The sequence below is a fragment of the Serinus canaria genome, chromosome 6, assembly GCF_022539315.1.
Source record: "Serinus canaria isolate serCan28SL12 chromosome 6, serCan2020, whole genome shotgun sequence".
Taxonomy (NCBI): domain Eukaryota; kingdom Metazoa; phylum Chordata; class Aves; order Passeriformes; family Fringillidae; genus Serinus; species Serinus canaria.
This window is the reverse complement of record NC_066320.1, coordinates 6,771,871-6,785,246: the sequence shown is the minus strand read 5'-3', so window position 1 is coordinate 6,785,246 and position 13,376 is coordinate 6,771,871. Positions and strand designations below refer to the sequence as shown.

General features: G+C 39.2%; 1 protein-coding gene across 2 annotated transcripts in view; it reads right to left on the bottom strand.

Annotated features, from left to right (window-relative positions):
- CCDC6 (coiled-coil domain containing 6) overlaps positions 1-13,376 on the bottom strand; it is a 48,341-nt gene that overhangs the window by 22,919 nt on the left and 12,046 nt on the right. For both annotated transcript variants that reach the window (XM_050976238.1, XM_050976239.1), the window contains exon 2: positions 5,645-5,794. In XM_050976238.1, coding sequence (XP_050832195.1) covers positions 5,645-5,794 — 150 coding nt within the window. The remainder of the gene's footprint in view (positions 1-5,644; positions 5,795-13,376) is intronic.

Below are 13,376 nucleotides of genomic sequence, written 5' to 3'. Positions count from 1 at the left end.
AAATCCAGTTATTGATGAAACCTTAATGCTGAAGAATAGAATTGCTAACAATGAGAAAATATCTCCTGGTACAATACAGGTAGACAGTGTTTATTTTACTTAGTAAAGAGTTTTTGCCAACTGATTATAATTATATGCGATTATAGTAACAATGGTCTACAGATACACCTGCTACCTAAAGAGAAGGAAAAATGTGTTAGAAAATGTCACCTTGATGCCAATGTCTTACAGACCTTGAATTGCATAGGAAAACAGAAGGACAACTTTCAGCTCTGTAAGATTAGAGATGGGTTTGGTGCAAGATAGACAGTGACTAGTCTGAACTGAGAATGGAGCCATCAAACACAAAGCTTAGCAGCAGGACTGTGTGCCTCAGCTCACTTAAGATCTAAACAACTACAGCAATACTCTCTGCAGAAACAAGTATCCTCATACAATGCAGGACCATGTTTACCTTCCCTCCTTACTGTGCTGGCTTACTTCTGGGATAGTGGGAAGTGTTTTTGTGAAGTAATGGAGCCAATGGATGAAGTTCTCCTTAGAAAACGAACCCTCATTTATCCCCCAGACTATGACCTTGTACAGTCTATTTTTAGGTACTCCAGACCCTCAAAAGCTGTCCACTTCTTCCTCTGCTGTATCCTGAAAGTCCTATTTATTAACAATTTTGTATCAGCAGTTTGCATCCTCTCTATGTCCAGATGTTCATGAAATAATTGATAGATGAGCTGGCTCTGTTTATTCAGCACAATCCCATTAGCATCCTTGAGCTGATGCATGGTATTTTGAGAGCAGGAAGAGTAATAGCTTATATTGACAGGCTTACAATTTTTTAAGAATTGTCAAGAATTAGACTTACATAAGAAACATTTCTGTACAGACATTCAATTACTTACCTTGCCTGACTACACATGCTATTATCCTGGTATGTTGTAACATCTTACTTTCAAGGACAGCTACTTGGACCAATTTGCACTTCCAAAAATATAAGGGTGTTGAAAAAACATCTGAATTTGATTTTGAAAGGACTAGTGCACAATTTAAAGTAACTGACTCTGTAAGATTAAACAACATTAAAAAAAAAATTCTTCTTTGGAGCAGCCTTGTTTCACAAAAGGTAAATTTTCAAGATTTACTACTTTAAGTTTCAAAACAGTATCTCAACACGTCCATGTCCACCACAGCAAGAACAGAGCCTGCATCAAAACACTTCTCATGATATTCTGCAATATACTGCTACCATTCTATAATGACTAGGGATTGAGGATGCTATGAAAAAAATTTCCATTCTTTTTAGAGACTTCAGGTAAACAAAAATATAATTACATGAAGTACATAGGAAAATGCAGTAAATGTGTATAAGGCTTATAAGAACTTTATCAGGGATGCATGTGATAAAAATCTTCTGGTTAAGATCTCTGTTGAGATGCATGTGCTCCTTCATTCCTGCAACACTCAACCTAGAAAGTTAATAATTATGCAAAACAAAGGAAATCTATCTAATAAAATTGTACATTCATTAATTTGGCTTGTAAAGGCAGTGAAAGTTACAGTTATAAGAAGATATTTCTAAGCAATGGCATGGCACCAGAAAGACAGTATTATTCCAGTGGAAACACCTTCCTTCATGTGCTACCATGTCTGTAGATTCAATGTCACATATAGTAAAAGGTTTCAAAATTAATTTTTGATATTGCAAACCTGATGTCAGCCTGTGATTTATAACAGTAATGCACATGGTGTGCTGAACTGGGGGATTTTTGCTGGCTGTCAAGAGGAGCACTGCAGCTCTGGCAGGCAGCTCCCACTTTAAAATGTTTTAATGTTCTGGGAGCTCATTCCAGAGGCCAGGCTGAATGAGAGGCATAAACCCCTACAATTGTGACAAACAAAGGTCTGACAAAGCAACAAACACACAGACACTGTGAAAAAAGTCCCTCTGATAGGTGCCTTTCAACAGAGTAATACAGCAGTAATTTTGAAACAGGCACAGAGCTGTAAATACTTGAAAAAGAATACTCTCACTTGGGAGAGTGCAAATCATATGCAGTTTAGCAGAAGTGCCTCTCTTCAGTTCCAAAAGCCAAAGTTTTAGACAAAACAATAGATTTATATGACTTTTTTTTCCCTTACTCATCCAAAAGGCAGGAAGCCATTTGATGTACAATGTCTGAACAGCATGGATGCTGTAAGTTTACCTCCAGGTCAGACCAACACTGCCTGGCCAACCCAGAGATTAAGAGCCAATCCCAAAGAATAGTGGAGCAACCAACTGGAGATTACTGAATTCCTGGGTAAGTCATTATCCAAAGTCTGCATCTAATTTAGCTAGAATTCCCTGCAGAGCAAAGATGCCAAAAATGGAAGTGGGCATTTATGAGATCATTATTCTCCTAATAAAGATAGAATTGCTACACTCTAATGAGTAATGGTAAGTATTGGCACCCACAAATTTCAGGAAATTTTAAAAAAAAGGAAATTATAATTATCTTACCTTGCTGGTCTAAAAAAACATTAGCCAAGACTGCAGCCCTATGTCTGTATAGTAGGAAGACTATCCAATTACAGAAGAGATACGGCAATAAATTCTAAACTGACCATGTGATGTGTGCCAATAACGCCCTCTTTTCCAAAAAATGAGTTTGTTTGTAATACCAGGAGTTTCTCTTCCCCAGTTTTTAATCTGTTGTTCTACATGGGTATAATTTCCAGGGTTCAACAATGAAGAATCAAAACACTCAGACAACAGATAAACTTTCAGAAAAAAAAAAACATCAAGTATTATTTTCAGTTCTTTGCTGCTTAAAAAAGTTGCCTGCAACTCATCAATATTCTAATGTCAATTTACTTCAGAGTCCATGATCTCTGAAGAGTTGAAAAATTACTTTCATGGAAGCATATGGTAATATTGAAATGTTCCCTAACTCCACAGGTAAGCTCTTTAGGGGAAGGGACCATTTCTTTTGTATCATTTATAAGCTGCTAATCACATTACTGATGTTTAGGAGAATATATTAATATCCTCGTTTTGTATTTCACAGCAACTTTATCACATCAAAGACATAAGCCATGAAATGAGATCTTTATTCAGCATACACACAAACAGAAAAACAGTTTTAATATTAAACTGTTTGCTTTAAAACAAGTGCTCCACCTGTACTGCAAGTCTTGAGCCACTGTAAAGGTATATGAAAAGTCATCCAGAAGTATAGAAAACATAACCTGCTGACCAGTGAAAGGGAAAGGTTAATAACACTTTAGCATATGCCATAAACAGAAACACCACTGGTGCCTATGAACAAGCCACAAAAGTTTCAGCTCTGGTCTTGTGGAGGAGCATTGATATAACCCTTTTCTCCTCTGTGCACTGAAGTTTTCAGGTGAGCCTCTCAGCAAAAAATTCCATGCACTCACCCTTCACAGGCAAACCATCAACACCACCAGGGTGCTGACTGCTGTTCCCATTTTCAAGTTATCTGGGTTATTATTCAGAGAGAACAAACTCATGATTTACTCTCAAAAATTGCTACCTACTGGTGCTGAGAGAAATCACACGGCTTCAGGACGAACAATTTGGAACACAGCTGCATTTATGAATTGCCATATTTTAAAATCTTCTGGATGACATAACCATGTTTATCAAAGGCTTACAGCAAGGCCACATGGAATGAAATCCAAGGCTGCAGGTGGTGATGAGAATTTTACCTCCATACTCTTGTAGGTATGGCTCTACAGCTTTTTCTTTCAGCAGAAACCTGCAGCTTGCCTGCTGAAAGCTGGGTAGTGTCTATGGGATGATGGTGAATCCACAATTGAGGATTTTCTGCAGATGCTGTACAAAAGGTGAGAATAACTCCAGCTTTATGTCTGCATTCTGTTTCAGATGCTTCTCTGCCTCTTTCTCTCACCAATGAGAATGAAGTTGCACCTGTTAAGGTTTCCAGCAGACAAACAGCACAATGCCCTTGCCTTGTTTCATACATAACAACAACCCAAGCACCACTTGGCCGTTTTAAGAACAGCAGAATGTTTCCTTTTTCTTTAATGTGGGACAAAAGTCAAAGCATAGTTTCTGAATGCCCATAGCAAAAAAAAACCCCTAATTGTACTTTTAGGTTGACAAGAAGTTTATATTTCTCTTTGCAATGTGTGAACCTATTTTGCGTAATTTTAGCAATTTAAGAATGCTACTAAAGATAGTTTTAAAAAACCTGTTAGAACAATCTCATTTTATGGAAAAGGCTAAGCATATTTGAAGGAATTACTTGATACAACAATTTACTTGCTGTAGAACTTTGTGGCACAAATTTGTGTCCAAGGTCATGTTATGACTTCAAAACCCTTTAAACAAATCAGGTGTAATCCATGCTTTCACATTTCAAGTAAGTTTTAGTTTCCTCTTTATAATGTGTAGTACAGTCTGCTTCAGTAACAGATTTCTACATCTCCCTTTCAATTAAACAACATTGTTCAATGTACCATTTCTCCTTTTATTGCAAGCAACTTCATTGGAAAGCTTTTTCTATAGTGATATCCACATCTTACTTCAATTAGAAAAGAACAGTTGATACCCCTATTTTACTGCCATCTGCTTCTCTGTTTTCAATGAAAATGTATGGTTTAGAAACCAAACATGTCTCTTCCTCAGAAACATCCTTGTCACTCCTCAAGAACAGCAAGGGGAAATAGTAATACCAAGTAAGGGATATTTTATCTTGCTACTGAGCTTCCTGTGTGATAACAAGCACCAAAGGGACAAAGTGAGAGAAGGCCCAGTTTTCAGCGACAAAAGCACCAGATGGGATTAGCTCTGGTGGTGTTTCCAAACACTGTATTTCCTAACATGCCTTCAGCCTCCAGCTGCAGAACACAGCAATGCTTACAACATACAAATTAGCTTCCTTTGAAGTGCCTAGTTTTTCATGACATAGCCTAGAACTGATGGCATGAAAAAAGCTCAGGCAGATCACATTAAATACTCCCCTAACTCAGTACCCTGTCTCCTACAGGAGCCAACAGCAGGTACTTAGGCAAGACTGTGAGAACAGAACAACCATGTAGAACACTTCCAACAAATACTGAACCACTTTCTAAAAATTAGCAACTTGGGTAATGGAATAAGGTTTCTTTGCCACAAATTGGCCCAGCATCTTCAACTTTCTACTTTTACCATCAAACTGATGTGTTTTAATTCAATAGAAGCAAGGATTTTGTTACAAGTATGGACAAATTTGCATAAAAAGTTTTCTTTGAGCATCGCTGCACATTCTTGTATATAAAGTTTAATATTTCAGGACTTGTGTTAAGTATCAAATACTCCAGAAAAAAAAGTGCATTTCACTAACATTTTAAATTAATCAGTAACTCTTGTCTGGAAGGTAGTTGACATTTACTGCAAGCTATACCCATTCTTTGCATCATTATACAAACTTTCAGGTTCTCAAAGCTGAGTTCACAGATGCAAACTTCAAAGCAACGTGTTAAAAAGAAAGGTCACTCACTACACTTCTTGTACTTTGCTTTTATCAAGTGTCAGCTTTCCAACCTGACCACTTCCCTCAGAGTGCAGTCACACAAACACAAAAGTTCAGTCACCAGTCAGTCCTGAGGTACTTGGGAGAACATCAGTAAAGGCACCAATTACCTGCATCAGTTTTCTTGAGAGCTCATTAGTGAGAAATTCCTCTTCCTTTTCATAGTTTACTGCAAGTGTTTCTTTTTCTTTCTGCAGAGCTTGAATCTTCTTAAATAGAGTATTACTGATGAATTCTTCTTCTTGCTCTGCCCTTGCTTGCTGTGAAATAAAGACACAGTTTTGAGAAAAAAGGGAGCAAGTTTCCTTTCAAAACAGCTGCAAATATTCCATTCCCCTGTAAATGCCTATCATCCTGGAGGCCTGTAGGCTGGACCTAAGTGCTGTTACCAACCCCTTTTAAAACGTTATAGCACCTTTTTTCATTTTTTGTTTCCAACCTTTTGACTTGAGAAACTGCACTGGTGCTTTAAAGTGGCCTCCTCCCAGCCAAATGCACAAACTCTTCAACCTTACAAACTTTGTAAAAGCATTACAGATTCAGACAACTATTTTTACCTACTCTATATGACTGAAAAGGAACTCCTGTCTAAATGTTCTCCATTACAAGCTGAAGCACAGCTCAGACTGCTGCATGCACCACTGTGCCCCTTTTCAGATCCCTTAGATTGAGCTCTGCTTTCCAGGAGTCAAATAATGCCCCTCTTTCACCCCGATATGCAGAGCCAGAGGCAGCACAGTTCCTCTCACAGGAATTCCTACCCCACCACCAGGAAAACAGCTGTGCTACTCCTCACAACTGCTACTCCACTACATACAACAGCAACTCACAAAAATGCCATGGGGCTTTAGCTTTACCCCAAGCTACTCCGGAATTCTTCTCCATGCAGAAATACTAGAAGTGACAATTTCCATTTCAGCTTACTGCACCCTGCATTGCTCCACAAAAGCCAGCCTGGGACACTGCTCTCTTGCATTCCCTACAGTTCACGTGTTTGTAGGGTTTTTAAGCACAAAGGTGATAAATGGAACATAAAAGTGATCTTTTGAAAGCCTGCTCTGAAAGGCCAAGAAGGGTATATTTCATATGGGCAAATGAATGATCACAACTACAAATTGATAGAGCCAACTCTTAATGCCACAGTTCAAAGCCTGGAACAACTGAATGAGAGAAATACTGCATTTAACCAATGAAGCAAGTTAGTGTTAGGAGTGATTTTATTCCCTGCAATAAAACCCATGACTTGAACTGCATATGTGATTGGCCCTGATTCTAATAAAATTACACCAGCTTATAACTTATGCAAACATTCTTCGAGCTTTATTTCAGTAAACTTAGAGAGAGGAAAGTTTAAGAACTGAAACAGACACATTATTGAAAGCTTATCTTCTATAATCTTTGGCCCAAAATGTGCCAATAACAATCTCTTTGTACTTATTGTACACTGGAAAATGCTTGAAAGATATCATTATGTCAGTGATCTTTTAACTGGAATGATATATTCCCTAGTGGTCCAAGAGCCAATTACTTAGACACCTTCAACATCTAGGAGAAAAGTTAATTAACATAACTGTCTTTCAATATGGTGAAACAATAAGACAATTACAAATTTTCCTCATGGTATCACCAATATCATAAAACATAAAGCAGTGGTTTGAAAACTTCTCAGTTGAGTCCTCCTTCCATCAAGTCCTTCTGTTCACATCTTTGTCTCTGCTTTCTTGTGTCTTCTCCCATCTCTACTGCTTTCTTTTCATGGCCCTTTCCTACTATCTGCCACAGCTCCCTTCTCCCTGTCACCACCAGAGCTGGTACAAACCCAACCAGAAAAAAACAAAAACAAAAACAACAATGAAAATAGAAAAAAGAAAGAAAAGAAAAAGCCAGGAGAGGCAGAGTTTGCTGGCCTAGCAGCTTAAGTCCTGCACAGCACCTCCTCTCTAATGTATTGCATCTCCATAGCAGAGAACAGCTACTCCAGCATGTTCAGTGGTATTATTATCTGCCACATCAAGAAAATAGAGATTTGTCCAAGAGGTCTGAAGAAATGTTACATTGTCAGCTCACATCTCAATGGATTAAAACTCCTGGAATCTAAGTGATCTGAAGAACATCATCTATCAGCTTCTAAATGTGGCTTTACTTAGAGCTACTAACCATCTTATGTCTTCAGAGACATTCCAGAACAGAGTAAACAAGTCAAATTGCAAGGGCTCATTGTCCTCAAATCATTAAAATTCATGCATACTGTTCCAAAATCAACTCCTCCACTGCCTTCACTACATAGGATTTCTACTTGTGTCTGTTTTTCAGTGCTTCAGACAACAGAAGACAGTAACACAGACCAAGCTTACCTAAAATTAAATTAGAAAACACTTGGTTCTGAAAAACAAAAGAATGAGGGTGTTTCTGCTTTGATTTCTATTGTGTGTAACTTGCACAGATTTGTTCTGTTCATGCTTTGCACCAGTCAAAAGCTCTAAAATCACATTATTATAGCACCGAGCCTGCACAAGACTCTCTGCCAGATCCTGGTGTCACATTAATGATGGTGCTCAGGCCAACAGGAGCACAGGCTGCCAAGCTCCCTGGCCTGGCCAATGCCCCTCTGGAGCTCATGAGGCCAGGCAGCAGGCCAGCACAGGCTGAGGAGACTTCCCTTCCTCCTCCCTGTCCTTTCCTGCATCTGCCTCCCCAGCTGGCGTGGCACACAGCACCGTGCTGGCACGCAGGATCAGCGTGAGCAGCCCTGGTTTGTACCTGATCAACAACTGCCCTGCAACATCCCTGTGCCCACAGCCTGCAGGAGACTCTGGGAAAGGGTGGGCAGGATTAAATCTGCCTCCCTTACACAAAGAATGCATTTCTCAACTGAACAGCAGCAACCCTACACATCTGCACACAAACTGTGAGCCCCGCATATCCACACAGCACACTGATGAATGTCCATTTAATTACCCACAGGTCAACACTTTCAACACTAACATTTTAGCTGAAAATACATCAGACAGTTATTTAGACCAGGTACAAAGCATGTAATTTATTATCATATTTCTTCTAAATTTCATACTGAAACCTGCCCTTTATCTTGTTACTCATTAATTGGTGATAGTTAAATTATCTCAAGTAATAGGAAAATTCAGGTTTACCTTAATATTGCCTAAAGTCTTGAAATTTGTAACTCATTTAGCCAATAATCAAACTGATTTTTCTGGATGTGAATACACTGTTTTTCCAAAGGGATAACCTGTGTTTTTACTAAGTATCTGTATCTGAAAAGAGGCCTGATATCATCAGCAAAAAAAAAAAAAATAAAAGAGAAACACAATATAGAAATCAGAAATGCCAGGTCTTCCACAAGGGTATAGAGTTCTCGGTTTTCCTCTATTATCCATATCACACTTGACATGCAAAAATACTAACAGCCATTTACTCTGTTCTATGTACCATATTACAAAATAAATTGCCAAGGCACAGAGTGATACAAAATGATAACACCTGATCAGTCAATCTCTGGAAACCTGAAACAAGCAATCTACTTTCACCACAGATTTTCTGCATAACAACAGACATATCCACCTGTCTCCCATGTCTCAGAACTCCATGCACAGCTAACTTGGAGCATTCCATGGATGCAGCCACTAAGGAAAATCTCTAATTATTGTGGTCAAGACTATAAATGCAAGGGCTATCATGTTACTTTGAAGGAAATCAAGAATAAAGAGGGAGATAAAAAGTACCTCATGCATATAAACTACAAAAAACCTCTTATATTTTTGAGGAAGAAAAATCCTATTATTTTTATTGCAGAAGCTTGTGAAATCCTGATCACTAGTAGAGCTGATGCATGAAGTGTCATAAAAATCTGTCCTTTGGAGCTTAAATTTCAAGTAATTTTAAAAGAACTAAGAAACGTATTTTCCTAAACTTTATGTAGTAACCAAGTATCATATTAGGAAGAGAGCTGCACTAAAGTTCTTTTCCACATCCTGTGTATACTACCCTAAACTGAAAGGTTTGCCATTAAAATACTTTCCTTCTCTCAGTTCCTCTTGCAAATACACCTTTAGCAGCCCAGGTTCACACTGCTCAATTTCCCTCTGCTCTCTTGGTTCTAGCACCAGCAGCAGCTTCTGTTTCTGGTGGGATGCTCTTCTTCTCTATCACTGCACCATACACTGACCACACTGTTCTAGTGGCACTGTATTATTTGAAGCAGCAAAATCCAGTACTTCCGATGAGGCACCAGCTTACACACAGTCACATAAAAAAATAAACTATAACAAAAAACCCTTTAAAAAATCCCTTCCCCCCCACCCCCTGCACCACTAGCTCTTTTTAAAGCCTCACAAGCCTTCCTGATACTGCACAGCAAGCAAGTTTAGCAATGCAATTAATACCTACTCTGTAGTCAGCATCAGCACACTATCAGCGACCTGACATGAACATGTTCTTGCATTTTAGTGTCAGGTGTCCTTTCAGACAATCTCAGTAGTAAACGTTTCACAAACTGCCCCAGGCACCGACACAAGGCAGATGCCAGGCATGCCCAGCTGCAGGCTGTTTCCAGCAGCATCCAGGGTAAAGGTGACACAAGATTTCAGGGGATTTTGTTGGAAACAGCCTACCAAGCATTGTTTTAATCTAATCCACCCTTGAAGGTCTTTCATCTTTATGTCAAGAGCCACCATGACCTCTTTACCTTTCATCCAACTTTTCCTGGTGCAGTTGGTAACCCTGTAGGTGGAGCTGAAGAGCAGTTTAATCTGCCACAAGAAACACGATCTTTGCTACTAATATAGACTGAAGGGTTGGGACAGCTTCAGGAAGAGATGATCTCAGTTGCTGCACATGTTACACTGAACTAAAGCTGTCACTTCAGAAAGCTGCCTTCCCAAAAGTCCTACTCAATAGGATGAGGTAAACAGGGTGAGAAGTGCAGGATGCTACAATGACAGGATCTTTGAATATGCAGTTCTTGCAAAAAATAAAATCTAAGCTTCCCAACTCTCCTGAAGTACACACTCCTCCTCTCTCAGTACTAACTCAAGTGACTGGTCTGGCCATACTTTCTTGCATGAAGTTAAAATGACACAGAAAACTACAAATGCAATAAACATTCCAGTGAGCTGATACTGTTCCCTTACAGGAGAAACTTTTACAATGCAGCTATTTTTTTTTCCTTCAAACCTTCCAGCTGCTTCTGAAATGACCACAGTGCACGCAATGTGCCTTACAGACAGTGAGAAACATGAACCACCACAAGAACAGAAGTCAAGAGCAACTCAGAGAACTCCCACTACTGCCAATTGCAGCGACTGCCCAGCAGCACATTCCTGCAGGAAGGGCTGAAGGACAAGGAATTCCCACCCAAGCTCAGTAATGAAGTGGGCACAGCTTCCCCCTCACCCAAGGAAAGGTATTTCTTTCAGCTGGGTGGCCTGCCTGAGAGAAAAGAGTGAATGCTCTTGTGGTTGAAGTGGTGAACTGGAATTCAAGTTCTGGGGTCAATTTGCAGTGTGATTTCCTGTCTAATCTGTGACAAACCCCCAGGGTAATTTCCTCTGTTCTGACATAAAAGTACCTTTTTCTTTTTCTTCTCCCTTCTTTAAGATGAGTTTTCCAGGAGTAAGAGAGCAATAGAAAGAACCATGCATTTTTATGTTTGGGCATACAGTATTTCCTAGAAGCCCCAAACAAGCACTAATACCTTTGAATGGTTCCTTCAGGACCCCAAGCTGCAGGGCTGTTTTTTTTTTTTTTTAAACACAGACCTGGTAGTGTAGGTGGAAAGCATTTTTTTTGGTTGGTAGGCTTCTAAAAACAAACCAACAAACAAACAATAAAGAGATACCACCCTCTACCACAAAAATCACAAACTTAGAGGCTTACCAGAAGTTATTTTCCAAATACACTAAGGAAGAAAGAAATTCATTATTGAAACTCATACTGAGAATTTCAACTACTCTAAACCTTACTTATTGTGTAACATTAAAGCCACTGAAGTAGAATTGCTTCAAAGCTCAAGTCCTATTATATTGCAGCTATTCAGTAGATGAGTTCTGCTGCAAGAGGAGACAAAAAATATATCTTTTTTTTTTATAATAATAATATAATTTATTATGGTAATAATAAAGGAATAACTCTATGATAAGCTATCATTTAAAGTATTAAAATACAGTTCCTTTTAATCTCCATTTATAGCAGGAAATTCTCTGTCCCCTTCATCCCCCACCCCTCTCCTCTGTAAAAGGTCAATCAGGTTTTGGCCAGACATGTCAAACACCTCTGTCCCAGCACTGCTGCTGCAGCTCCAGGCACAGCAAGCTCTTCCCTCGAAGCCCACCAAGTGATCCAACACATGGCCACACAAATCCACAACAGATGCACACTGACTAGAGAAAGGAGCTGACTCAAACAACATAAGAAATGCATTTTTCTCCCAAGTCAGTTTCAACCACAGTCAAATGTTTTCAGCTCGTGCAGCCTGGTGGGATCTTCTCTCAAAAACTCGGGTGCACACATCTTGTGGTTTGGGAAGAGCACTTGAGAACAGCCCTCAGAAGTGACCAGCTTCCTAAACACAAAAGTCACTGGTATTCTTTCATGCCGAATAATCTCTTAGCATCAGCAATGAAGTAAATTGTTTGATGGTATGCAATCCCATTTGTACACACTTCCTTCTCTGCATTTTGATGTTGACCTGAAACCCTTGCACAACTGAAACACACAAGTGGTAAAAATGAAATAAGCAAGTTATGAAAACAAGCTCATTTGACAAGCATAAATATTTATAAAATGAATGCATTTGGCTAATTACAAACTAAGTGAAATAAGCTATATGAATTTCATAATTAATAGAATCAATTCCTGAATTTACTTACATAATTTAAAAATAATTTAAACAGCCTTCTTCAAAACAGAAAAAAAATAGTATACTCCCTTCAAGAGCTTTTATTATATCAAAATACTGGCACATTAAGAATTTAATAAAAATGCAGTATGTGAAAAAGCCACATTCTCTGTGACTGACAAAATGTCAAGATAAAGCCTAGAAAAACGTATCAATAACCTTTACTGAGCACTTTAACCATGACCACATAATGCTATGCAATCTTAATGTAACTTAAGATTGTATGGTAATAAAGCACCATAAAGGAAGAAGTATCAGGGTTGTACAAGCACATGCCAAACACTTCCTATTCTGAACACTGAACATGGCAATCTTAAGAATCTGACTATTCATTACACACATGCTTTATAGCTCTTATTTTTCATTCGCTTAAACATCATCATGTAGAACAAGCTCCCAGACGGTTATCAGGGCTGGAGTCTCTGCTGCCAGCACACAAGAGCTGTAACCTGAGCCAAGAGAAGTCACAGGCCAAGGCAGGAATGACCCAGCAGGAAAATTAAATCTAGCCTGCAGACCTTCCCGAATGGCTCTATTTCATGAGGCCCTTCCTCTGTCCCATGGCTGCAATGGCACCACACATCTCCTACAATTGCTGCATTTTCAGCAGCACTGATTTCCAGTAAAGTAAGTATCATGTATATAAGCACAAACAAACCCACTGCCCCGAAGTCCTCAAGTTCACTGCACACAAGCAAATACTGCTTCAAAATGCACATGACATGTTCCTCAGAAGGGCTGTAATGACTGCACATGCAAACACAGCCAGAAAGGCACCGAGAATGGGACCCTGTGAGACACCTCCATCAGCCCAACACAGGCAAGGGACCATTCCCAGCACAAAGCCTCAGCAGCACATCTCTTCCAGAAGACAGTGCTTTGCCAGGGACTTCCCCATCTTTGCCAGCTTGTACCCAGCTGAAGACTTA